We start from the raw sequence: 26,298 nt of genomic DNA on the forward strand, positions 1-26,298 counted from the left end.
GATCTTTTTTTCCTCCACAGACAGACAGGCAGGCCGGCCGTCCTATTAGTTAGATCGGCTCGTCAAGTAAAATCCCTATCCCTACAATGTAAGGGAAGTTTAACATATCTTAACGTTAATGATGCAAGCGAGAGCATGGGATAGGCCGAGATTTGTATCGCCGTGGGACTGACATTGTACCCAAACACGATATGCACATGCTTAAGCCATGTGGAGTCGATCTTCCAAATGTCCTGTACAAGTTGGAAAGGATTTCCTGGCGATTCCTCCGAGAGAAGATTCCAACCAAGTTGAACCAACATACATAATGTAGCCTGTTTACAGGGCAGTTAACTTGTAACTCGTAATCAGCCTTTATCAAGTGGGCTGGTATCGTGGTATGGTTGACTTAAGACAAATAGTCATAGTCTAAATTAGTAATTCAAGTTCGTATAACTTTGGAGAAGTTTAGTTCGTGCGATGTAAAACCTGTAAACTTCAGGTCACCCACCCACCACGACTAGTCTAGATCTGTACCAGTCTGATGCGTGTAAAGGCTTTACACCTGCTGTGTTCAGGATACCATTGTATTCGCAATTTCGCATAGCCTACTTGAGCTATATCAATCAATGCAATGAGGGGAATACAGACAGTCAGAGCAGGTGCAGTATACACAGTAGAGCTTCAGATTCCACATTTAGTGCAACACTGATTGACAGTGATTGTCTTTACGTTCGCCTATAATTTATGAGAAAACCCTCAAGGCAGAGCTCGGCACACCTGCCGAGGCGGAACACATGACTGTACAATATGATTTTTATCCTGTGGTATGCCAGTAGGTGGCACAATCATTTTATAATTACAAGCTCTCTACATGGAAGATATTTTGTCGAAATACATTAAAACAGCACAGTTATGGTACCGTTTAAAATACTGTAATAGATTGGACTTGGTGCCATATATAGACAGAGCTGACTTAGACCATCTCATCACTTGAAGTTTAACTAGTACATTTTTTCACGTTTTAAAAGCACATGAACAGACATAAGATCATTCTGCGAAACCAATTGATATATTAAGATAACCATTACATTTAAAATGTACAAAAGCCATTTCCTGGAGGTTTTGCAAGTTGTTGAAAATATTGCCAGGTGGTTTCATCATGGGTATCATTATCAGGTTCTGAGGTTCACAAACTAAGTTGTTATAGGCTACTCCATTTCTCCTCTCCTTCCACCAGATCAGTGATTTTCAAACTTTTTTTTATTAAAAGGAAACCCTGTTTGATATGCATTATGCGACAGAGCCCTTGCAACAATATTTTCTTTCTGGGACCCTTAGTGTTAAAGAATCATTTAGCTGGGAACCCACAGAGTATTACCCCCTGGGCTTCCTCACGCTGAGAACCAGTGCATTAGGCCTACTAGACATCCACCCAAAATAAAAATAAAACTAGAAGCAGAAATTCCTTGGTGTAATGTAAAAGAGGAAAACAGTGTTTATTAGTGTCTTGGCACAGAAACATTAAAAGAAAAAGAAAAATATTCTCATGTTCATTATATATATAATATATATATATAAAAAAAAGAAAAGAAAAACATCTCAAAGCCCCAATCCAAGAGGAGTATATGGATTATGAATATTTACATAGAAGAATGTGTGGGTGGGTAATAAACTCTGTATAACTTTCAAGATACATACCACTACACTGTAAGTCAATCCATTTACACAACTTTCACTTATAAGCCTCTAATCTTTCTGCTTGAAAGAAAAAAGTATCACCAGGTCCGTATAGGGCACAACACATTTGCAGTGCCAATGATCAACAATGTGGTCAACCTTTTTCATTCAAAGTGGTTAAAACATGTCACTTGTGTTATTTGCCCATATGACATGCTGTGATCAAAACGTGCTCCCCTGGACCTAGGAAATCTGGCACGGCACTAAGACGGTGAACACGAGCACATAATAATTTTAATAATAATTAAAAACTTTAAGGCAATTGACATTTACAGAATAGACTCAAACAATCTGCATTCACATTCTCCCAACATGGCTCATAGCTGGAAACTCATCAAAACTGCCTCCATTGTGAGGTTCAAATGAACCAGGCTCTACTGCATTTACAAGATGTGAGGTCAGGTCTCAAGTGACTGGGATGTGTCTCGCATGTAAGACTAAGAGTGTGTAGGCGTTTGGAGAGGAGAATAAAAACACACTACCAACAGACCTGCGGCATACTGGCAGTGGTTCTACAACTCCTCCCCACTAACCCATGGGCTGTACAACACAAGGAGTTGCAGTCAAGTCATAACAACTTTGGCACCCGCTCTTAACCCAATTTATACTTACTTAGTTGGATGCCAGTAAAATAGCACACCCATGCACAACTCAGGGTTAACTTAATACCAGCGAAATCAATCAACCATCTCACAACTTGGTTTTGAGAGGGGGGGGGGGTACATTTTCATGAAATTGTAATTCTCATTTGAAACCTAAGCTGGAAATATTTTAGGGGAGCCTTTGGTTTTGAGTCCTGAGAGAATGAATTCCAAACAGCTGGACTTCTCCCTGCATACTTAAACACGCATGTCTGTCATGGCTGGGAGATCTAGGAACTGTGGCACAAATCTGCAGGTCCGTGAGAACTCTCACAGACTACAAGCAAGTACATAACTCTGCAGCCTGTAAGCATTAGGATGGACCGTAATTTTAACTGAAAATGACAAGGCCTGTGTTTGAAATCCTTTTTCTGTTTATCTAGCAATACCAAAACATTGGGACTGCGCCAGCCCTTTTACAAGATCTGTGATTTAAAATGAGCTGTGTAGGATTTCCTCTGAATACATAGTGTTATTATGAGTAGTGATAATGACCATCGTCAATTTAACCTGAATGAAAGCAGCATTCTGATCTGGTTTCTTTTTTAAACTAAATTATATTATAGATATTTTCAGTGAAAATATGCACTAATTTCACTGTGAAATTAATGTGGAACTCTACAGTACATGTATAGCCTTTTTGAAAAAAGAAAAATAAAGTTTCAGCTTTTCTGAAATAATACAATTTGAAAGAGGGGTAGAACTGACCCACTGACTGAAGTACATTACTTCTTAATAGCCAATATAAATGTGAAATAATAAGGACAATGGTGTACTATATTTTCACAACACCATATGTTCAACAACAGCAATCTAGGTCTTGATCAAGCCTCAAAAACAATGAATCTTGGGGATGCAGTAACTGTGCAACCACAGTGGGAAAAAAAATTGTAAACAGAGGAACAGGTACCCTTACTGCAGGCAGCCGTGTGTTGTGCATGGTGAGTGGCATTGAAAAACAATGTAAATGAAAGAGGCAGAAATCAGCTCCACATTTTTTTTAAATGGATTTGACCTGGAATCATTGTGTGAGTGTCTCACTCTCAGTTAACTTACAATCAGCAAAGTGTACAAATTGAAGACAAAATCTGGGCCCCAATGATGCACCTCTACAGGACTCTGACTGTGGCTGGAAAAGTGGCTGACAGAGTCTAGTCAAAAGAAAGCTGATTGGTATTGACAGTTTGTTGAGCATCGGAAAGACTGATTGGCTCACATCTTGTTAAAACACTCCTTGGCATTGGACCAAACCTGGATTCCCTGTGAGAGTAAAGAGTGTGAGGAATAAAGTGAGTGACAGAGAGATGCACCAATACATAACAACCCAGAGGCTGAAACAATTCCTGAGGCGTGAGATTTCATTAAACTTCACCCTTTTTGCAAAAAAATATATGTTAATGTTTAGAATATTTAGAACTTTCCGGGGGTCTTTGTGTGTAATATGTGGTTTTAGATATTTTAGATTTTAGCAATGTCCATGATGTCATGGATACTGGGCTCACTTACTTCCTGGACTATGGCCCTCATTTATCAACCGTGCGTACGCCAAAATATGGGTGCACGCCGAAATTACCGAAATCTTCGGCATTTACCATTTCCGCCAAAGCTTGAAATTGAACTGGAGTAGGACAAAAAGTCACGTCTGGTCGGGAGCTGTCGTATGCTTTGTCCTGTTTTTCTGTCGTACACAAGCAGAGCAGCATTGTCTGAACTGCTGACACGCAGTCACAGGCATCTAAGCATATGTTTTCACTCCTAAAATGTTAATATAAAACTATGTATATACATGTAAAATTTAGATTAGAGATTTCCAACTTTACAAGTAATTAAATTCGCGCAATTAAAAACAATATAACATGTTTACAATGTATTAGTTTGTGCTTAATCTAACAGTGCTTTACTGGCCTTGTTATGCGAGCGCACTTGTGAGATGATTTGGGAGCGCATGCGGCATGACATCAGATGCCTATATCACTGTACTGTCTGTGATATTATAAAAAAAAAAGGCATAAATGGACTGCACGCCTTTATTTCCAAGTGACAATGACAAGCATACAGCTTGCCTATTTGCAATTGTAGCAGGCTATAGGCGTAAGGGGCTTAATCATTCACCATTTAAATAAGTGCTTTGACAGTTCAGATAAAAGCGAGATCATTTTAGGGGGTCGGGAGGACGGGAACGCGGCGTGCGTCGCCAACACCTACCAGCTGCAGCACACATGCAAGCGGCAAGCCTTCATCCATATGTTTATGATTCGTTCATCAATGATCAAATCACTACAACGTTGATTATGACTGCCTTGACGACATGATAGCCTATCTCTCATGCAGGCATCACTCACCCACAGGACTTATCACAGCAGTGCGCAGTCTCACGCCTTCGCCGTGCAATGTGCACAAATGGGTAAAATTAATATAAGCCAGCCTACAAACGTAATCCATTAATGGCGATGCGATGTCGATGTGTCATGCAGGTGCGTGCGTGCATGACAGCAAGGCAAGCGAGGTGAGAGGGAAACAGACAGGGTAGGCCTACAACTTTATTTAATTCATGCAGGTGTTCGTTCTTTATTTATTTAACCCATTCTGACCCGAGATCAGATTCATACGAGGTTTCCGCCGGACACAGACTGGTCTGATGAACCCATTCTGACCTGAGATCAGATTCTAAAAATGTCAGTCGTTCTTCGATTTTTTCAAAAATAGCAGACCTACAAGCTCGTATCGCGCCACTCGGTGGCGCGATATGAGCTTGTAGATCTGCTATTTTTAAATAGCTAAAGCATAACATGATGCTAACACCAAAATGGGTGCCCGGTCAGAATGGGTTAACAACACACCAGTTAGTTGGGCTTGCAAGTTGCGTGTGCGTCTGTGTGTGTGTATGAGAGAGGGGGGTGAGGCGACCATGGTTTCCAGGTCGTATTTGCAGTTGTTCATGTCGCAAAAACGATGGCGAGGCTTGATTTCATAGGGCGTGTCAGATAGATTTCAGCCGTCACATTTATTAACGTCAGAACGAAATTAAGGAAGGATCAGCTGTTTGCGATCACTTTATAAATGCCGTGGCAACTTGGGTGTACTACGAAACCCACACTCGAATTTGGGGCAGATTTTACACTCAATTGATAAATGAGGGCCTATGTCTAGGAAGAATAAAGAGGAAGGTGCACAGAGGTGTGGCCCGGTCTCCTGCGGGAGGTTTGCACATGCTCAGTGTAAACAGGAACTGTGATGATGGAGTGTTCCAGCAGAGGTACTAGAGGTGCATGAGAGTTGCTGACCCTGAACTGAAATAATAAAAAGGATATAAAAAAAAAGAGAATAGTACAAAGTTGATTTTGTTTTAAAAAGTATATCAATTTTATAACTGTGGAAAAAAATGTGTATAACAGACTGAAAGATAAATGACAAGTACATTTACTTAATGTTTTTGTATATTTTCCTTTCCATGTTCCATGTGTCAAACTTTTATTTTTGTGAAATGACAAAGGAACATGGATACTGTTCATTCAAGTGCTGTGGATGATATAAAACATTTGAAAAGGGAAGGGTGACTGCTGTTTAATTCTCAACTGTTCTGGATCTCATTATTTACATGACAAGTTATGAGCTTTCTATCTAGCACCTCTGCTGGAACACTCCATTGTCGCAGTTCCTGTTTACACTGAGCATGTGCAAACCTCCTGCAGGAGTCCGGGCCACACCTCCGTGCTCTATCCTCTTTATTTGTCCTAGGACTATGTCTAGGAAAAATAAAGAGGAAGGTGCACAGAGGTGTGGCCCGGTCTGCTGCGGGAGGTTTGCACATGTGCAGTGTAAAAATAATGAGATCCAGAACAGTTGAGAATTTAACAGCAGTCACCCTTCCCTTTTCAAATGTTTTATAGGTTGGCTCAGTGTTGAGGACAGAGTTAAACAACTGAAAATGGGACTAGCATTCAAGATTGTAAATGCAGCTCTGCCGTCCATACCCACAGTGCCCATTTACTTGACTGATTACCTCAAAAAGGTGAGCAACTCCCACAGCCATAATACTAGAGGGAGTGTAAATAATGATCTGGTGCCACCCATTTTCAGAACAAATATGGGTAAATTCACATTTCACAGCACTGCCACTCAAGTGTGGAATGCCCTGCCCCCTTCCCTCAAAACAAGCAGATCACTGGTTTCCTTTAAAAAGGGTCTGAAAGGGTGCTGTCCTTTTGGACCAATGCTGTGCTTGACTGTACCCTGTACTGTTTGCATCTAATTGTCTAATAAAATTATCAATCAATCAATCAATCAATCCACAGCACTTGAATGAACAGTATCCATGTTCCTTTGTCATTTCACAAAAATAAAAGTTTAACACATGTACTACAATCAAAGCAAACATCAAAAGAAAAATATACAAAAACATTAACATTTAGTAAATGTACTTGTCCTTTGTCTTCCAGTCTGTTATACACAATGTTCTTTCCACACAGTTATGAAATTGATATTTCTTTCCACACAGTTATGAAATTGATAAAAACATCAACATTGTACTATTCTCTTTTTTTGATATATTTTTTATTATTTCATTTCCGGGTCAGCAACTCTCATGCACCTCTTCTGGAACACTCCATCATCGCAGTTCCCGTTTACACTGAGCATGTGCAAACCTCCCGCAGGAGACTGGGCCACACCTCTGTGCACCTTCCTCTTTATTTTTCCTAGGACTATGTTTCTCAGTAAAGCTGTAGCCACATCTACCAGAGAGCTGCAGACGTTTTCTCTGTCGGCCAGCTTCTTTTCCGGTTCTTTAAACAGCTGGTGGATGGAAATTAAGCTCCACCCCCAGCGTTTCAAGGAATCTGGCCGTCGTGGCAACCTGCCGTGTGGGTGGAGTTTAATTTCCATCCACCAGCTGTCTAAAAAGCCGGAAAAGAAGCTGACCGACAGAAAACATCCGAGGTTGTCGGCTCACCCCATCTACAAGGATAGGGGGGACCAAAGCATTATGGGAATTGTGCACCAAAGCATTATGGGAATTGTAGTCCAGGAAGGAAGTGAGCCCAGTGCCCATGACATCATGGACACTGGTAAAATCTAAAACCCACATATTACACACAAAGACCCCAGTAAGTGTTCTAAATCTTGTTCTAAATCTATTGTTTGTGTCCCTTTAAGTGGCTTATGGCCAGACTAATTAACAGTGGATTGTGCCTTCTGCCTGCACTATTCATATGTTTAATTTGTCATTTTAATGCCAATATAAAAATCTGTGATATACACACTACATCTCATTCTCACACGACAATCCTATAGTATTAGACACTCAGCCCTGTTGGTGGCAGTAAAGTCACCATTATGCCGATTTTTACCAAATAGAGCCACTGAAGTTATTTAGCTCTACATGTCATACTCAACTGGGGGTGGGAAAGAAATTACATAAGAGCAAAAGGCCCCCTTGTGAATATGGTCAATTACACAGACAGCCAGAACACACAGATGCACACACATGCCGTACCTTCTTACACATGCTGATCTGCATAATGGCATAGCTGATTAGTGCCTCTCTCAAATCACCGTCCTTCTGTTCTTTGAAGCGCTCTATGTCCTCCCAGGCTGTTCGCACAAACTCCCTGAAGAAACAAAAAACACAGTGTCACTGTTTGCTTATTTCAGTTGAATATGAATAGAAGCATGTAACCTACATTATCTGGCCTAAACTGAAATTAAAACAATAATCCTAATTTATTCATAGGCTTGTGCTATCTCTTTTCTATTTCCATACCAGTATTATGATTTGCGGCCTTTAAAGGACAACTTTAGTTTTTTTTCAACCAAGGTTCATGTTTTAGGTTGTTATTAGAGAAAGGAAAGGTGAGTGTTTTATTTTCATTTGCAGCTTTCTTTCGTTTTAGGGATTTAGCTGTTTTTCACAGGGGGGCATTCGAACATGAGGTTAAATATGTATTTTTATGTATTTTTATGTATTTGAAGCAACAGATGTTTTCTAATGGTCAGGTTGTTCTGGAATTGCTGCCCCAACCCTGTGGAATGCAGTATGCACTCCCCAAAACGCTCTCATTCCACCGTTTTCATTGATTTTATTCCTTCGTCTAGTGTTCCCCCTAATAAAGTTGGTTTTATTTGTTTTCTCATGCCACCCATGTAAAGCACATTTGAGTATTCATATAGACTACCTGCAGTGCTGCACTTGTTTTAAACGAGGAAGTTGTGATGTAATTTGCATCACAGCTGACACAAAGATGACACACACAGACAAGACTCTGATGAAACTGTTTTACAGTGCCTACAGTACATCGAGTCCGTCATTTCTTTCTCCATTATCTGTTGGTATGGTAATCTCTGCATCAGAGACAAAAAATCCCTAGGGAGAATTGTAAAAGTGGCCTCAAAAATCATTTTGCTCACAAATGAACGGCCTAGACCAGATCTTTAAGAAACAGGTACTTAACAAAGCCCTGTGTATCCGATCTGATGCTGCTCACCCACTATACGGAGAGTACATCCTTCTCCCATCCGGCCTTCGCTTGCGAGCCCCCTGTGCCACAAAAAACAGGCACAAACATTCCTTTGTCCCGGTCTCTATTCACACACTGAATGCTGCTGTGCGTAGATCGAGGATATAACCTTATGATGAGCACTTTTACTTTTTACTGTATTATCTTGTGCCTATGTCTATGCACACGCACTTTTATGACCTATCGCATAGCACTTTAAACGCCTGCACTTTAATGGTTGTGTGCACCTTTTACTCTGGTATCCGCTATGTGAACTGTTTGTTGTCTGTACTGTTTCATTCATTGTTTAATGTACTGTCTATGCTGCAACCCAATTTGCCCTTCGGGGACACTAAATAAACTTGAACCGCGAAATGTTGTGTGTCTGACAAAAGTTATATTTGTACAGTAAATATGGCAGTTGTGGGGAAGCGATGTAGTGCATATGGATTCGGTAAATGGTGCATTTATATAGTAAATGGTGCATTTATATAGTGCCTTTATCCAAGGCGCTTTACAGAGATTGTGCATTACATTCACCCATTCACACACACATTCATACACCGATGGCAGCGGAAACCATGCAAGGCACCAACTAGCACATCGGAAGCAATTAGGGGTTCAGTGTCTTGCTCAAGGACACTTCGACAGTAACTCTGGGGGAGCCCGGGTTCGAACTGGCAACCTTACGGTTACCATCCAGGCACTCTACCCCTGAGCCACCGCCGCCACGGGTGGCGTGCAGGATGTTTTGTGCATGGAGAGACGTGTGCTAACGGAGTGGTTTGGTAGGAGAAGGAGCACGGATAAACGGCCATGTGCTTGTGTACCCCCTGTCTATTAGGGTAGAAGGATGTGTGCATGTTAAAATTGTGTTTTGAGTCGGAGGCGTTGGGTCCCAAAACGGAACTCGGTCAAGTCAATGGACTCATGTACGACTTGGGCCATATGTGTACCAAAGTGTCTTGTTTCCAGCAAGCCGTTCTCGTCTCAAAATATTTAACTTTGGGCGATTAGATAACAAGGCCAGACGTGAACACGCAGCTCAGAATAGACACTCAGCACCTGGTCACACTGTTGATGTTTCCTGCATAGTGTAAATACTGGGTGCTCGGATTGAAAACAATGTAGGCTGTAGTGATGTGCGGGCCGGCCCGCTGCCCGCAGGCCAAGGTCAAGATTTCAGCAATTATCGTGGGGTGGGCAGAGTGGGTCAACAGTCAACACATGGGAAAATAAAATAAAAAGCATTCTGGTACTTTCTCCCTCTCCTGTTTTCTCTCTCTCTCGTAGCGCCACATAAGCATATGAACAATTAACAATAGTATATAAATTATATACAAAATATTTGGTTATTTTATTGTATTTGAGGTCTCCTACATCTGCGGACATCGAGTAGGCTAGAAAGATAATGACACCAGCCATCTTGCAACTGACTGTGCTTAATGGTTGATCAGAGGATAACATTTGTTTATAATTAATATGGTTTGATTTCTTTGAAAAAGCATCAGCATTTAAGGATTTTCACAAGAAAGTCCAGGAACTTATTTCCATTGATGAAGACTGTGAGACAGGGAAGCGTTTCTTTTGATCGCATCCTCTTTGATCATAATTGTATGCTTATGTGACGCTGAAAAATAAATATGATCGATACAATCCTCGCGATTATTTGTAAGAGACACAAGTAGTAAAAGCCTAGGCCTACTATGGCATACACCCCCTGACCAAGAACAGTGGATTTAGTTTAGTTAGCCATATGAAATGTAGGCTATAGTGTGTGTGTGTGTGTGTGTGTGTGTATGTATGTATATCACCCATTCTTGAGATAAGGGACAAAACTTTTTTCAAACTAGATTTTTTTTTTTTTTTAGGATACATTCAAATCAAATCGATGTATTTGTAGACACAGGTCTCAACTACCAATCTTGAGAAGGAACAGGTTTTTCGCATGACATTTCTTTCTAAAATGGGACATTTATGCACTTAATACCTGATTCATGTGAACTCCGTCAGACACACTAAAATCCCTTTTAATTGAATTTGATAATTTCAACAATAATATAAAGTCCTCAGTTATCTTATAATGGCTTTCAGAAATCAAGTTAAGTAATACAATTCTTTTAATATTGTTTTGTTCCAATATCACACTATTATGAAATTTCCAATTTCTCAAATCCGTCATTTCAACCTTTATTTTCAATATTATAACATGCAAACCATGTAAAAAAAAATCATCATTACGTATCATTTCAGTTGGTGTTTCAATACATAAGCACAAAAGATTTAACATCGAATTTTCTATTTCTTTGGAAATTAACAAAAACATCACGGGACGAACGTCTGACGGAGTTGACGAACATCTGACGGAGTTGACAAGTTTAACTGATTTAGGTTCTAGACCACCTAGGATCTTGATTCTGGTGACTAATCCCACATTTTCAAGGATGAGGAATACAGTGGTACTATTTATATTGGCCCTGTGACCATGGCAGCCATTTTCAAAATGGCCGCCACCTGCTGTTATTTTACAATAACTCAAGTTCTACATCACCTAGGATCTTGATTCTGGTGACTAATCATACATTTTCAAGGATGTGGGATACATTGGTACTATTTAGATTTGTCCTGTGACCATGGTAGACATTCTTCAAAATGGCCGCCAACTTTCTGTTATCTCTCTATTTCCCAATAACTCAAGTTCTACACCACCTAGGATCTTGATTCTGGTGACTAATCCTACATTTTCAAGGAGGAGGAATACAGTTGTACTATTTAGATTTATCCTGTGACAATGGAAAATAGCAAGTGTCTACCCTAGGCCCAGAGGGAGACACAGAACTTAGATGCTGCTCACATGTTGCACGACTCCTCAACAAGCTGCCACCAGAGATGAGAGCTGAATTCTGCCGCACAATGCTCTGCGGCCCAGGAGCAACCAACAACATGTTGGAGTTCTGAGTGGTTGAAGCACGAGTCCTAGCCATATAGCCTGTGCAAAGGCAAACACCTTGAAGACCTGCTTGAGGTGAACAGTGAGCAGTGAACAGTGAGCGAAAGACTGAAGACAGAAGATCTGCCTTCAGGACTTTCAGGCAGGATGTGCAGACACTGAAGGCATCAGTGTCGTTCTGTGTCCCTAGCATGTCAACCAAAGCAATGTTATCAAATCAAAGGAGCCTTCACCTCAAGTCACCTGGGGCTGGGTGAGCAATCGTATCCTGTATCTAGCCTCACAACTAAATACAGACACTTGGCCATACTGCCGTTTGAAAGGGTCAAAACCTTCATCCTGATTGGGGAAGACCACCCCACCTAATCACACCAACCGAACAAGTGAGGTTGGGGCCTCCAGGTGGGCCAGCAGCCATCTGCACAAGACTGGGCTGGACCCTGCAGGAAAGCAATCTCCAGCTAAGACAATGTAAGTTGACTATAACAGAGCCCCAGAACACAGAGCTCATGAGAAGGATGGAGAAACAATGGCAGGAGGCCACCAAGATACAACGCCACACTGCAGTGGCCAGTGAAGTCAAACTGTGCGTCTGTACCTGAAAGGGACAAGTCAAAGGCCAGAAAGCCCACCTCCTTTTAATGTCCTGTCAGTAGCAACTCAACCTGCACCTGCAGTGACGGATTAACCGCTCTCAAGGCCCTGGCACTTCACCAAATCAAAAGGCCCCTACTGATTCAGCCAATTAATTAATGAATTAACATGCATGCGTTTAGCGCATATCCACTACTGCCTGCGCTGCCCGCTGACACACAAGACACAGTAGGAACTGCCGCACTGGGCACAGCCTTTCCAACTTCAGTCTCTGCTAAACTAACTGCAATTTTCCCGAAAAATAATTAGCCTATATCTACAAGCTCCATTAGCAGGCAGCAGTATGTTTTGTCTAAATTGTCTTTGTGGCCAACAAATGTAGCTACATTTGCAAACAGTGCTGTTGACCATGTTGTTACATGGTCCATATAACGTGTGCACCAACAGACAATGCCATAATATGTGTGCCATATTATGCTATATTAATATTAGAACGTTTTAAAAACAGATTAATTATTGACGACAATGCAACCTGTGGGTGCAACGTCACTGAAAACTTTCATAATAGCAATTAAATTAATTTACTCACGAGTGCTGGAATCGTGAAATGGACGATGTAAGAACACACTTTTGTTGCATTAGAGCAGGGTAAATATTAAGTTTTGCGCCAAGGTCTTGTTTATATTCCTCTTACATAGGCTGTATGTTATTGTCGCAACAACACACGTTGGTCGGTCTGAGTGAGGGGGGCCTTCCTGATTGAGGGGGCTTCTGACGGCATCGCTTACTCGCTTCCCCTCGAGGAGGAAGCAACGCGCAGCCGTCGGGAACCCCCCCAAACAGACTGCTCCCCCCCCTCCCCCTCCCGAAAACTGCTACAGAAACTGTCAGACGAGAAGACCAAAAACACTAGCGGGGGTTCTTATGTTGCGTTATATTTTTCGAAAGAAGCAACAGCTGTACCTATAGTCTCGTACCAGGCCCTGCAAGCTTCGGGCCCTGGCGCTCCACATAGTTCCATTGTTAGTCCGGCTCTGTGCACCTGAAATAAGCCCTGACCCCTCCCAGAGAAAGTTCATCCTTGAAAATGTAATGATTAGTCAGAATCCAGAATCAAGATCCTAGGTGGTCTAAAACTTGAGTTATTGTAAAATAACAGCAGGTGGCGGCCATTTTGAAAAACAATGGCTGCCATGGTTACAGGACAAATCTAAATAGTACCAATGTATCCCACATCCTTGAAAATGTATGATTAGTCACCAGAATCAAGATCCTAGGTGGTGTAGAACTTGAGTTATTGTAAAATGACATCAGGTGGCGGCAATTTTGGAAAATGGCTGCCATGGTCACCACGAGACAAATCTGTGATGGCCCTATAGCCAAAAATGTTCCTTAAAGGACAACTTTAGTTTTTTTCAACCAAGGTTCATGTTTTAGCTTGTTATTAGAGAAACTAAAATATGAGTGTTATTTTATTTCCATTTGCTGCTTTCTTTCGTTTTAGGGATTTTAGCTGTTTTTGACAGGGGGGCGGGGGCATTCGAGCATGGGGCTAAATATGTATTTTTTTACAACATTTTATAGCGATTTCTTTTTTAATTATTTACTATAGTCCATAAACCCCTGTAAATTTCATCTGGCCACAAAACATCACGAGATCTACTGAATGTGTCAAACTGACATTGAGCCTATGACACACAGTGTGGCTTCCCCCCAGTAGGCTACCTTCACATTCAGTAGATCCTGTGATTTATTTGTGTCCAGATGTAATTTCTTGGAGTTTATTAGGGCTATAGTAATTAATAAAAAAATAAATCTCCATAATATGTTGTAAAAAAATACATATTTAGCCCCATGCTCGAATGCCCCCGCCCCCCCTGTCAAAAACAGCTAAAATCCCTAAAACGAAAGAAAGCAGCAAATGGAAAAAAATTAACACTCATCTTTTACTTTCTCTAATAACAACCTAAAACATGAACCTTGGTTGAAAAAAACTTGTCCTTTAAGGCAAAAAGTTGTCCTTTAAGGCATGCTCTAACTGTGTGTCAAATTAGAATACGTCCCATTATTCAAAAACTATAACTTTATTGTTTTAGGAACACTTTTGTCAACTCCGTCAGATACATGTCAACTCCGTCAGACACAAAACCTGACGGAGTTGACGTCTGACGGAGTTGACAAAATTTCATTTGTTTTAATCTTAACCCTCTGTAGTACAATGTAGCCATTATGTTTTTGCTTCATTTGTTAGCTAAACCTAACCCTAAACTAAAATAATAAACATTATTTTGGAATTCTTAACAAAGATCATAATAATGTCCTGACGGAGTTGACATGTAAAAGCTGTGACCTCATTGATATCAACATTGTTTGTTTAAAATATCAAACAATTGAATGCTTGTCAGACCAGGTGCTCCACTGTTGCAACAAATATAAACGGGACTTGGAAAAGGAGTCTGCAGGCTAAATCTGTCGACAATATTTTCTGATTAATTTAAGACTTTTAAAAAACCTGACGGAGTTAACGGGAGACGTGGGACACACATTTGATATGAGATATCTAATGGAAAATATAAATTAAAATTAACTGTGTATATTGTGTGCTATGTTGTTGACAATCTACTTTAATTTAGTATTTATATTTATGTGATTGTGACAGTATTAGAAACTTTTTTAGCAGTTTGAAATTGTGACCACTTGCTGGGGACAGGCTAAATACAGGCGTTTTGGGGTACAGTGCCTGCTTTTAACTAATTCAGATGGTATATGAAAACAATTATAATGAAATTAATGGCATAATAATACACAACTGTATTACATTTAACTTTGCAAGTGCTTTTATTTTTATGAATTAATTTATTTTTAACATAAATCAGGCTCTTATGTGTGGGACATGTTTTTTCCACTTTTGTCCCTCATCTCAAGAATGAGTGATGAACAGGTTGAGTCAGGTTTTGTGTCTGACGGAGTTGACATGTATCTGACGGAGTTGACAAAAGTGTTCCTAAAACAATAAAATGATAGTTTTTGAATAATGGGACGTATTCTAATTTGGCACACATTTAGAGCATGCCTTAAGGAACATTTTTGGCTATAGGGCCATCACAGATTTGTCTCGTGGTGACCATGGCAGCCATTTTCCAAAATTGCCGCCACCTGATGTTATTTTACAATAACTCAAGTTCTACACCACCTAGGATCTTGATTCTGGTGACTAAGACTACATTTTCAAGGATGAGGGATACAGTGGTACAATTTAGATTTTCCCTTTGACCATGGCAGACATTTTTCAAAATGGCCGCCACCTGCTGTTATTTTACAATAACTCAAGTTTTAGACCACCTAGGATCTTGATTCTGGCAACTAATACATTTTAAAAGATGAGGAATACAGTGGTACTATTTAGATTTGTCCTGTGACCATGGCAGCCATTGTTTTTCAAAATGACCACCAACCTGCTGTTATTTTACCAATAACTCAAGTTTTAGACCACCAAGGATCTTGATTCTGGTGACTAATCATTACATTTTCAAGGATGAACTTTCTCTGGGAGGGGTCAGGGCTTATTTCAGGTGCAGGTTGAGTTGCTACTGACAGGACATTAAAAGGAGGTGGGCTTTCTGGCCTTTGACTTGTCCCTTTCAGGTACAGACGCAGAGTTTGACTTCACTGGCCACTGCAGTGTGGCGTTGTATCTTGGTGGCCTCCTGCCAGTGTTTCTCCATCCTTCTCATGAGCTCTGTGTTCTGGGGCTCTGTTATAGTCAACTTACATTGTCTTGGCTGGAGATTGCTTTCCTGCAGGGTCCAGCTTGAGGTGAAGGCTCCTTTGATTTGGTAACATTGCTTTGGTTAACATGCTGGGGACACAGAACGACACTGATGCCTTCAGTGTCTGCACATCCAGCCTGATAGTCCTGAAGGCAGATCTTCTGTCTTCAGTCTTTTGCTCACTGCTCACTGTTCAGCAGGTCTTCAAGGTGTTTGCCTTTGCACAGGCTATATGGCTAGTACTCGTGCTTCAACCACTCAGAGAACTCCAACATGGTGTTGGTTGCTCCTGGGCCGCAGAGCATTGTGCGGCAGAATTCAGCTCTCAGCTCTGGTGGCAGCTTGTTGAAGAGTCGTGCAACATGTGAGCCGCATCTAAGTTCTGTGTCTCCCTCTGGGCCTAGGGTAGACACTTGCTATTTTCCATAACACTAATTGGTGGGGCTGTCCAAACTTGTTGTTTAGGTGTCAATCGGGTCTCTGTTGGTGAAGTCGGGTCTAGGTGGTCTAGAAGATGATTTAGTCAGGGGATATTAATACAATCTGGTAATAAATTCCTTATCAAGAATTTTCTTCACCAATGTGTTTGGAAGGGTGTCTACTAACATATCCCACATTGCTTTATATTCAACCACCCTAGGGGAACTTTTGACAGCTGCTGAAAGTTGGGGTACCATCAACAACCTATATAAGGCAAAATGTTCATTATGCTTTAAGTTAGGCTTACCATACGTCCTCTTTTGCCCGGACAAGTCCTCTTTTGGGAGGCTGTCCGGGCTGTCCGGGGGGGTTTTGTAAATTCCTGCAAACGTCCAGGGTTTTAACTTTTGAGGGTAGCGTGTATTTACAATGCTCGTTCGTGTTGGGGCACGTTCGGAAATAGCGCACTGAGCGCACTGTGCAATGCAAACTGATAGGCGAGTGTGCTCTGGTGCGATATTTCCGAACGCGCCCGAACAAAGCACTCTGAGAGGCGGAGTGCATGCGCAGATCTAAACAAACTAACTGGAGGCGAGCGCATGCATGCAGTCACTGTGTGTGTGTGTGTGTGTGTGTGTGTGTGTGTGTCACTCAGTGCACAGAGAGAGAGAGAGAGAGAGAGAGAAAGAAAGAGAAAGAGAAAGATGCCAAAACGAAAATGCAACTTCACAGATGATTTGCGGAAAAAGTATCTGTTTTCGTCCTGGCCGTGACAAATCTGAAGCAGAATGCACTGTGTGCAAAGCAGGAACGTATGTATCTGTGGCAAATAAAGGTGCCAGCGATCTACGAGCCCATATCGAAACTACAAAGCACAAAACAGCTGTACGGGGTGAGAGCTCGTCTGCTAAATTGAGTACTGTACCTTGATAGACTGTTGTGTTGTCTGCTCTCCGTGAGGAAAGCTTGAAATGCCAAAGAACTATCTCATCATTGACATGCAGAAAAAGTATATAGGCTACTGTTTTCTTAGCTTTGTGACTGACCAATGAGAAGCAGATTGTATTGTCTGCAAAGGAACTATGTGTCTGTCACAAATACAAGTTCTGTCCTGCAAGCCCATGCCATCAACACAGACAAGGCTGTGCGCGAGGCGAGTCCTGCAAATTAAATTGACCCAATATTATTTTGTACAACCTAGAAAAGCAAAAGATAATGGTTTGGAGAATAGGCTGGTCTCTCTTTTTACAAGAGATAAGCCATTGCATACAGGTTCTCAAACTTTAATTTCAAGGACCCCCATAACTCCCAGAGTAAAACCAAATGGACCCATAAGAGTCCTGTAAGGGTCCATTTGGTTCCATTTGTACACTCTCAGAGTTACAGACCTATAATGGGTCCATTTGGAACCCCCTCAAGGAACCATGAGGGTCCCTGGGTCACACCTTTGAGAGCCACTGCTTTAAATAAATACATAACTAATATAGATCAATTTTGATCAAATTTAGGAGCATAACTTTTTTGTTATAGATTATTTTGACATCTGAATTTAATTCAAACAGAACTGTGCATGCACGACACATGCACGACGTGCACGCGCACATGCACACGCACATGTGTCCTCTTTTTGGTAATTCAGAATATGGTATGCCTAGTTAAGTAGCATGTGACATGTCAAACTAGGGAGTTTTCATGATTCTGAATGCATTCCAAACATTAGCTATGCACGAAGAACACTCCTTGGGCTGAAAACGGCCATAGCCGTCATCACAAAATGAGGTCAGCATGGGCAAGTGGATATATGGCCGAATTTAGCCCAAGGGGTTTGACCCCTAGTTTGGCCATAGACTCCCTAGTTTGGCCATAGCCACTTGGTATGGTACCCAACTTTCAGCAGCTGTCAAAAATGCCCCTAGGGTGGTTCAATAGAAACCAATGTGGGATATGTTAGTAGACACCTTTACAAACACATTGGTGAAAAAATTCTTGGTAAGAAATGTATTCACAGATTTGACATTATTCTGATAATATTCCCTGACTAAATTGGTAAATTTTTTTGAAAATGGCTGCCATTGTCACAGGATAAATCTAAATAGTACAACTGTATTCCTCCTCCTTGAAAATGTAGGATTAGTCACCAGAATCAAGATCCTAGGTGGTGTAGAACTTGAGTTATTGGGAAATAACCATAGACTGTAAAAAATATGGACAAAGCGTTCCCCGGGTCTAACATGAACGTAAAATGAAGCCTGAAATCCCTTGCATTCTAATGCACTGTAAGTCGCCATCTTTCTAGATCCGTTTTGGACCAGCTGGCCATTGGCTGGCTCCCTTTTGGACCAGCTGGCCATTGGCTGGCCCAGACAACGAGGCGGGACTTCCCCCCTTCTTCTCCGTTGGTTTTTATTTTGACTCGAGTGGGAGGGGAATCCCGATCATAGACTGTAACGGTAGCCACGCCCCTCAGAACATGCGCGACTTTATGGTAATTTTTTTAAATAAATGGGACCATAATTAGAAATGAGACTTTAAACTAGTGACTGGAAGCAGAAAGTATTCATGACCATGTTTATTAAGGTAATACAGTCTAGGTGAAGTTGGGCCAAAATACATGGGCCTCTATGGAGCTATGGGGCTTTTTGGGTCCAGTCCAGCGCCACAACAGGCCATTATATGAACTACCGATTTCAAATGAGGCTTCACGAAATATCTGGCTGACTGCCCCCCTGGAAATAACAGAAAGTTGGCGGCCATTTTGAAAAATGTCTACCATGGTCACAGAACAAATCTAAATAGTACCAATGTATCCCACATCCTTGAAAATGTATGATTAGTCACCAGAACCAAGATCCTAGGTGGTGTAGAACTTGAGTTATTGTAAAATAACAGCAGGTGGCGGCCATTTTGAAAATGGCTGCCATGGTCACAGGGCCAATATAAATAGTACCACTGTATTCCTCATCCTTGAAAATGTGGGATTAGTCACCAGAATCAAGATCCTAGGTGGTCTAGAACCTAAATCAGTTAAACTTGTCAACTCTGTCAGATGTTCGTCAACTCCGTCAGACGTTCGTCCCGTGATGTTTTTGTTAATTTCCAAAGAAATAGAAAATTCGATGTTAAATCTTTTGTGCATGGTTTTTTACATGGTTTTCATGTTATAATATTGAAAATAAAGGTTGAAATGACGGATTTGAGAAAATGGATATTTCATAATAGTGTGATATTGGAACAAAACAATATTAAAAGAATTGTATTACTTAACTTGATTACTGAAAGCCATTATAAGATAACTGAGGACTTTATATTATTGTTGAAATTATCAAATTCAATTAAAAGGGATTTTAGTGTGTCTGACGGAGTTGACATGAATCAGGTATTAAGTGCATAAATGTCCCATTTTAGAAAGAAATGTTATGCGAAAAACCTGTTCCTTCTCAAGATTGGTAGTTGAGACCTGTGTCTACAAAAACATCTATTTGATTTGAATGTATCTTAAAAAAAAAAAAAATCTAGTTTGAAAAAAGTTTTGTCCCTTATCTCAAGAATGGGTGACATATATATATACAGTATATATATATATATATATATATATATATTATTGTTTTAGTTAAACTGGTAGGTGACGATCCTTTGATCATTTCGTTGTAGATTAGAAGTAGTACATTGTAGATTAGAAGTAGTAGAATAGTAGTAGTATTGACTGAACCTACTGTATGGCTTGGCATGAGAGGCATTGAACATGAACTTGGATTTTGAACCTGAGATAATTCCAAGAGGATCATGGCATGAGTAACAACGGAAAATTAGCAGCTGTGATGATGAAAATTGTTGGGAAAAACAGCCGTTTGTTGAAAAGCTGGTCATTAGGCTACGTTTTTGCGGGTTGCAAGACAGGACGGGACGGGTCGTTGATTTATATATAAAAACCTGACGTGCATCACTAGCAAGCTGTATATTCCTGTAGCCTACATGCAAGGCAAGAGGGGGGAACTGATATTGTCCATATCATTGACTTTTGCAATACAGTATATCCCACATCTATAGAGCGTCGCAGTCCCGCCCCCTTTCATGACGACGCCAGGCCCAGGAAATAATTCCCAATGCATTTTCCCTATAGACATTTCAAAAAGTATTTATTTAAAGCCTTTTAAGCGTCGTACGAAGCCAACTCGAGTCGTGACAAATCATGACAACAAACACAATATTTTGGATCAAACAAATAATTACAAAGAAGAAAAACAAAAAAGTGTTTTTTTCCTTCTAATTATTTGTTCGGCCCAAAACATTGTGTTTATTGTCATGATTTGTCACGACAAGAGTTGGCTTTGTCCGTGGCGTAAACGTCTTTAAATAAATACTTTTTGAAAAGTTTATGAGGAAAATGAACGGGGAATTATTTTCCGGGTCTCTCGAGGGGGTGGGACTGCGACGCTCTATACAACGATGACGATATATCGTTCAGACCTACTTGATGTACAATTACACTCCCCTGGACATGACGTGAGCATGTGGCAGGGACTTACTCCCAATCCAACCCTTGATTCTGAGTGACGGGCACGAGGGAATTGGTATAATCTTTGATATGAACCCCAACTTACCAATCGTAGGGCAGATATTGTTACCACAAGGCCACTGAGCTGTAGGGGCTCCATTTTCGTCACCGCTAAACCCCTTATCCCTAAACTTCTTTGCCTTTTTTTACTATTTTGAAAAACAGTTCAACTAGCCAATCTACATTGACACGTTGTGAGCTTGTAGACTGGCCATTTTAACTATTCAAAATGTTTAGCAAAATAGTAAAAAAAAAAATCACACCCGTGTGAACTGAGTGGTGCAACTCCCCTCCCCCCCCCCCCCCCCCCTCCTCTCCTCTCTCTTTCTCTCATTAGCAGGCAACAGTGCAGCACTATCTCTCTCTCTCTCTGTTTCTGGCACATCGCCCCTACTGGTACTCATAGTCATACTGGTTCTCATAGCCACATAGGTAGGTAGGTAGGTTAACGTCACATAGGTGAACAAGGACATTGCTGTTCCTTGGAGTGGTTGCACCACTCAAAAAGGCAAAGAAGTTTAGGGATAAGGGGTTTAGCGGTGACGAAAATGGAGCCCTAGGTCTACTGTGTGTGTCTTACTGGGACTCAATGTTCTTCTCTTTGAGGGCCTCCTCTCCCTCCTGGATGCCTTGTTCCAGGGCTGCAACCCTGCACTCCCTCTGCTCTTGGCTCTCCTGGCCAAAGATCTTACTGGTCATCCCCTTTAGAGAGAACACACGTACCGTCTACACACAAACGTGTGCACACACGCACGCACAAAGAGAGTTAAGATACCGAACACTATCAAAATCTTAACCAACTGTGAACATTGCATGTTCAGGTACATTTACTAAATGTGTGTGAAATATGAGTGTGTGTACGCGTAAAGGAGAGTGTCTCCCTGTGTCTCACCCCGGTCACCAGTTCCTCTCTCTGTTGTTTCTTGCTGACCAGGTCCTGAGCTACCGTTTCCAGCTCATACTGGATCAACTCATGCTTCCTACAAACCGACCTGTACACAAACACACCTTGTCTGAAGTGTTTTGGTTACGTGGGAATTAATCTACCCATCTATAGCACATACTGTAGCTCTCTTTCATGCCTATGAGCAGGTGATCGTTTTTGGCTTGGATTAATAATGGTAAAGGTATGTTCACCAAACAGACACACACACCTGAGTGAGTCGGTGTAGAAGAGATATTCTTTCAGTTGGTCAGCATAGTGTTCCTCTTCCTCCAGGATGTCATCTACTGATGCAGCATATCTGAACACAAACAGACACAATGCTTAAAGCAGTGTCTGTGTATACACGTGAACGCAATCACAATCACAACACATAAAGCAGTGTCTGTGTATAGTGCACACACAGAATCCTTTTTGCACAAAAGGCAACAGATTATTAATGTACAGTAGTGTGAAACTTGCATGCACATCCCCACTAGGCCAAGGAAGAACTACCACCCATCATTTTCCAAATCTCGTTTAATAACATAAATGGCATCATAATCTGCTCAGCTCACCCACAGTAGGCAGCCTACACAGATTGATGCAACCCAGGGTACTGGCTGGCCATAGGTTAGTACACATATTTTTATTAAGGAAGTCAATCAACGCAGACTGCGTAAGGTTCACTGTCGAGAACAGCACGGACATCACTGACACACAGATAGTGTCTGGTAGGTTTAAGTTAGGTCATGTAGCCAGCCTGGGGAAAAGGAGGCTGTAAACCTTATGGGAAACATCTCTGATTGCCCATTTTCCTCTGAAGTTGTGTAGTTATAGTATGTCACACATGTTGTTCTTTGTATCCCAATCTGTGCATAATGGATTGCTTGGATTGCACAGTTGCTTGCATTTTGAATGATTTAGCTGCTGTAGAATTTGAATTAAAAGTTTACATGCAATTTCATAGCTGTACTTCTTTGTGAAATGGTCGCAAACTAAGCTATGCTTTTGTGCGTTTAATTTTCAATTTGTGCGTGTGTGTGTGCGTCCTTACGTGTCCATATGGTGACCTGCACTCTGCAGTCCATCTCCCATCTCCTTCTCTATAGCGCTCCACTCACTGGTTAAAAAAGACAAATTGTACAGAACACAGCTAACTGGTTAACAAACTATTATAATAGTAAAGTCAGCCATGGTAGACTGTAACACAGCTAGAATTTTGCTCATAACTTGAAATGACCAACTAACACAAAATGATCTGGCAATGCAAGACTAGCTATGTTGTGGTATGTTTCCTACCTGAAGACACGGCCGTAGTTGCCATGGACCTTGTAAACACCATACATCCTGTCTGCTACTCTCTGGGACAGACAGAAACCAGTAGCTAAGCATAGGGATCCTACATAGCCTTTGTTACTCTCATAGAGACATTACAAAAAGCGATTATAAACACACATCTCTGTAGTCTATTTGTGCTATTCTTCAGTAATGTGTGTTTGCATGATCCACATTTGTATAGGACAAACAACCAAGACGAGATGCAAATTTACTAAACAGGCAGTAAGCAGTAAAGTTAGAGTGTGTACTGTAGTGTATAGTATGAGTGTCCTTAGTACTCACCGCTCGCACCCGGAGTAGCTGGGCAATGACGGTGTTCATTTCATCACTATATTGTTTTAGGTCTGTGAATCGCCTGAAAAAGAGAAAAAAAAAGAACACACACACACACACACACACACACACACACACAAAAGTAAAATAAAATATATACACACGCACACACACACTAGTGTGTATGTGTTTGCAGCAGTTCTTATATTTACAGTTTTTACTGTACTAAAACTCTAATAATTTTACATTAACCCTAACTTATAATGGCACTTTATACTGTAGCAAGACTGGTTCCATTTCATATAATTATCAAATAAATTACACACAACTCATACTAATAACAATTTCATAACTACGCTCTTACGATAATGCTGAACTCTATGGCTAATCTCCCTCCCTGTCTGTAATGTGCATTAAATCAACCCTTTGATCATATTAAGCTACAATCTAATAACCAAAACGAGATGATAATTAAGTCAATCTGATGTTTGAAGGGAGGAAATGAAATCATCTTGTTAGTGGGTGTACAGTAGGGTATGCTGTTCACATACTTGTCCGGGTTCTTGACTCTGAACATGGCATTTAGAGACTTTAGCCTGGAGTCAACCTGTTAAGAGAAAACATGTGCACGCACACACACGCACACGAACACACACAGTGTTGGTTTCATTTTGCAAACAGTCTACAGTTGAACTGCATCTCTAAACACCAATATGGGCCAAAGACCAGATTTTAACTAAATAAACAGCCCTTGGTTTAGTTCAAACCTAATTACGGAATTGTTTTGAATGAATTCTGAATGGTGGTTAACCTTAACCATCTACCCGCCAGGATTTATTAATAACTTTGATATAATTCACGCCAGCATTTCCCCCCCATTCAACCCTTATTTTGAAGACCACCGCGTCAGCCGGGGAATAAATCTTGTTTTGACCAGAAATACCATCTGGGACAAGGAATTGGAGATAAATGCGATTGAAAGAAACAGATAGAATGGGAGCGGACTGCGGTTGCACGAGAAATTCAAGGTGGCGCACTCCAGTCTTGTTGACATCATCAGCTAGCAACCCAATGCTAACATGAGTAGCATTACACTTGATCAATACAAGCACTATAAAAGACCAATTGCCATTGATCTACAGCAATGGTGCTAAGTGTAGTATTTATTAATATGAACAGTTCCGTAGTTTCAGTTACTACTGAAAATGAATAGAGACACAAGTATATAAGGCGTTAGTAGTTACATCTAGAACATAATCCATATCTGTGAAACTGGCAGGTTTATATAAATGTGAAAAACGTGTAGAGGTAAAGTACTACCGATCAAATACCTTGTCTTGAAAGCCTGTCTCCAGAACTGCATCTCTCCATTCCTTTTCCTGCTTGGAGATAAGACAGGATGTCAAATTGTGTTTGGCATATGTTTTTGTTGCCAATATGGTTTACATCAGTGATTTATTTAAAAGTTTAATGGCAGGCCATTGACCAACCATTTGATAATATGATAACATTTGTATTTCTGGGACTATAATTTATCCTCAGTCTTATTTATGGTATATAAATGGAACCAAATGGACCTGCTAAGGTCCAGACTTAGAAGGGTCCATTTGGTTCCTAACTATCAATCGTGTGTGTGTGTGTGTGTGTGTGTGTGTGTGTGTGTGTGTGTGTGTGTGTGTGTGTGTGCGTGCGTGCGTGTGTGCGTGTGTGTGTTGCCCAAATACTAACCTCTGTGAGAAAGAGGAAGAAGATCTTGTCATTGGAGAGAACATTATGTGATGCAACGCGCAGCAGGAAGTTCTCCAGGCCAACTCTGCGTCGCTCCACAAAGTCAGGATCCAGGTTGTCAGCCGACAGCTTGTGCCACACAAACTCTGCCTACAGAAAATATGAACCGGGAAGTTAAAAAAGGAAAGGAGACTCACCTCATCTAAAGCCCAGGCTCGTACCACAGCAAAAAGTCTGCGTTAGCCCACTGCCATCCTTGTTCGGTGGGATTTATTAAAACCAGCATGATAGGAGACAGCTGGGAAAAGAGGAGTAGATAAATGCCCCTATGCAAATGCAAATATAGTTAATAAACAGCAGGGTTTCAGACTAAATGCTAAACAGCAAGTAGCCTCCGAGTAGCCTCGGAAGACGGAAACCCAGACGATTTTATTTCCAGGGAGAAAAAAAAAGCCAGGGTCCAAGTCCACTTCAATTTGGCATAGAGTAGTGCAAACATCGCTCACTCTCTGCTGATTTCTGATCGTCTGCACCTTTGTTAAATTGACACACACGCACACATGTACACACACACGCTCCTCTCTCTCTCTCTGTCGCTCTAAGTAATTAGTCTCATGTCGCACAGCTGCGCATAGTTTCTCCCGGCGGATTCTGCCGGGAGCTGCCTATGCCATAAAAAGCATAGGTGAGTTCCAGGCTAGCCCCCAAGTGACATGAGCCGGACTACTAAAACGACGTGCCTAGACACGTCCAGTTGCGTTCCCATTGAAACTTCAATCTTACTTTCAAGGTTGTTTCGCATGCAAAACCAAATCTAATCTTGAGCGTCATAATCATGGTCATGACGCTTGTAACATGTAGTTACACGCCTTTCCTTGAACAAAAGCACAA

At 41.1% G+C, this 26,298-nt stretch overlaps 1 protein-coding gene across 3 annotated transcripts in view; it reads right to left on the reverse strand.

Annotated features, from left to right (window-relative positions):
- Nucleotides 1-1,444: 1,444 nt before the first annotated feature.
- The window catches only part of snx4 (sorting nexin 4), a 28,326-nt gene continuing 3,472 nt past the window's right edge, over nucleotides 1,445-26,298 (reverse strand). The window contains exons 4-14 of one of the 3 annotated variants that reach the window (XM_083777257.1): nucleotides 25,408-25,557; nucleotides 25,011-25,058; nucleotides 24,231-24,286; nucleotides 23,689-23,761; nucleotides 23,368-23,429; nucleotides 23,123-23,188; nucleotides 22,298-22,387; nucleotides 22,036-22,135; nucleotides 21,724-21,869; nucleotides 7,855-7,969; nucleotides 1,445-3,620 (exon numbers count right to left, since the gene is read on the reverse strand). In XM_083777257.1, coding sequence (XP_083633383.1) covers nucleotides 3,573-3,620; nucleotides 7,855-7,969; nucleotides 21,724-21,869; nucleotides 22,036-22,135; nucleotides 22,298-22,387; nucleotides 23,123-23,188; nucleotides 23,368-23,429; nucleotides 23,689-23,761; nucleotides 24,231-24,286; nucleotides 25,011-25,058; nucleotides 25,408-25,557 — 954 coding nt within the window. In that variant the 3' untranslated portion in view covers nucleotides 1,445-3,572. Of the gene's footprint in view, nucleotides 3,621-7,854; nucleotides 7,970-21,723; nucleotides 21,870-22,035; nucleotides 22,136-22,297; nucleotides 22,388-23,122; nucleotides 23,189-23,367; nucleotides 23,430-23,688; nucleotides 23,762-24,230; nucleotides 24,287-25,010; nucleotides 25,062-25,407; nucleotides 25,558-26,298 lie in introns of all 3 variants that reach the window. The other 2 variants (XM_083777258.1, XM_083777256.1) reach the window with 2 other exon arrangements.

This window comes from Protomyctophum parallelum, assembly GCF_964188405.1.
Source record: "Protomyctophum parallelum genome assembly, chromosome: 11".
NCBI classification, from domain to species: domain Eukaryota; kingdom Metazoa; phylum Chordata; class Actinopteri; order Myctophiformes; family Myctophidae; genus Protomyctophum; species Protomyctophum parallelum.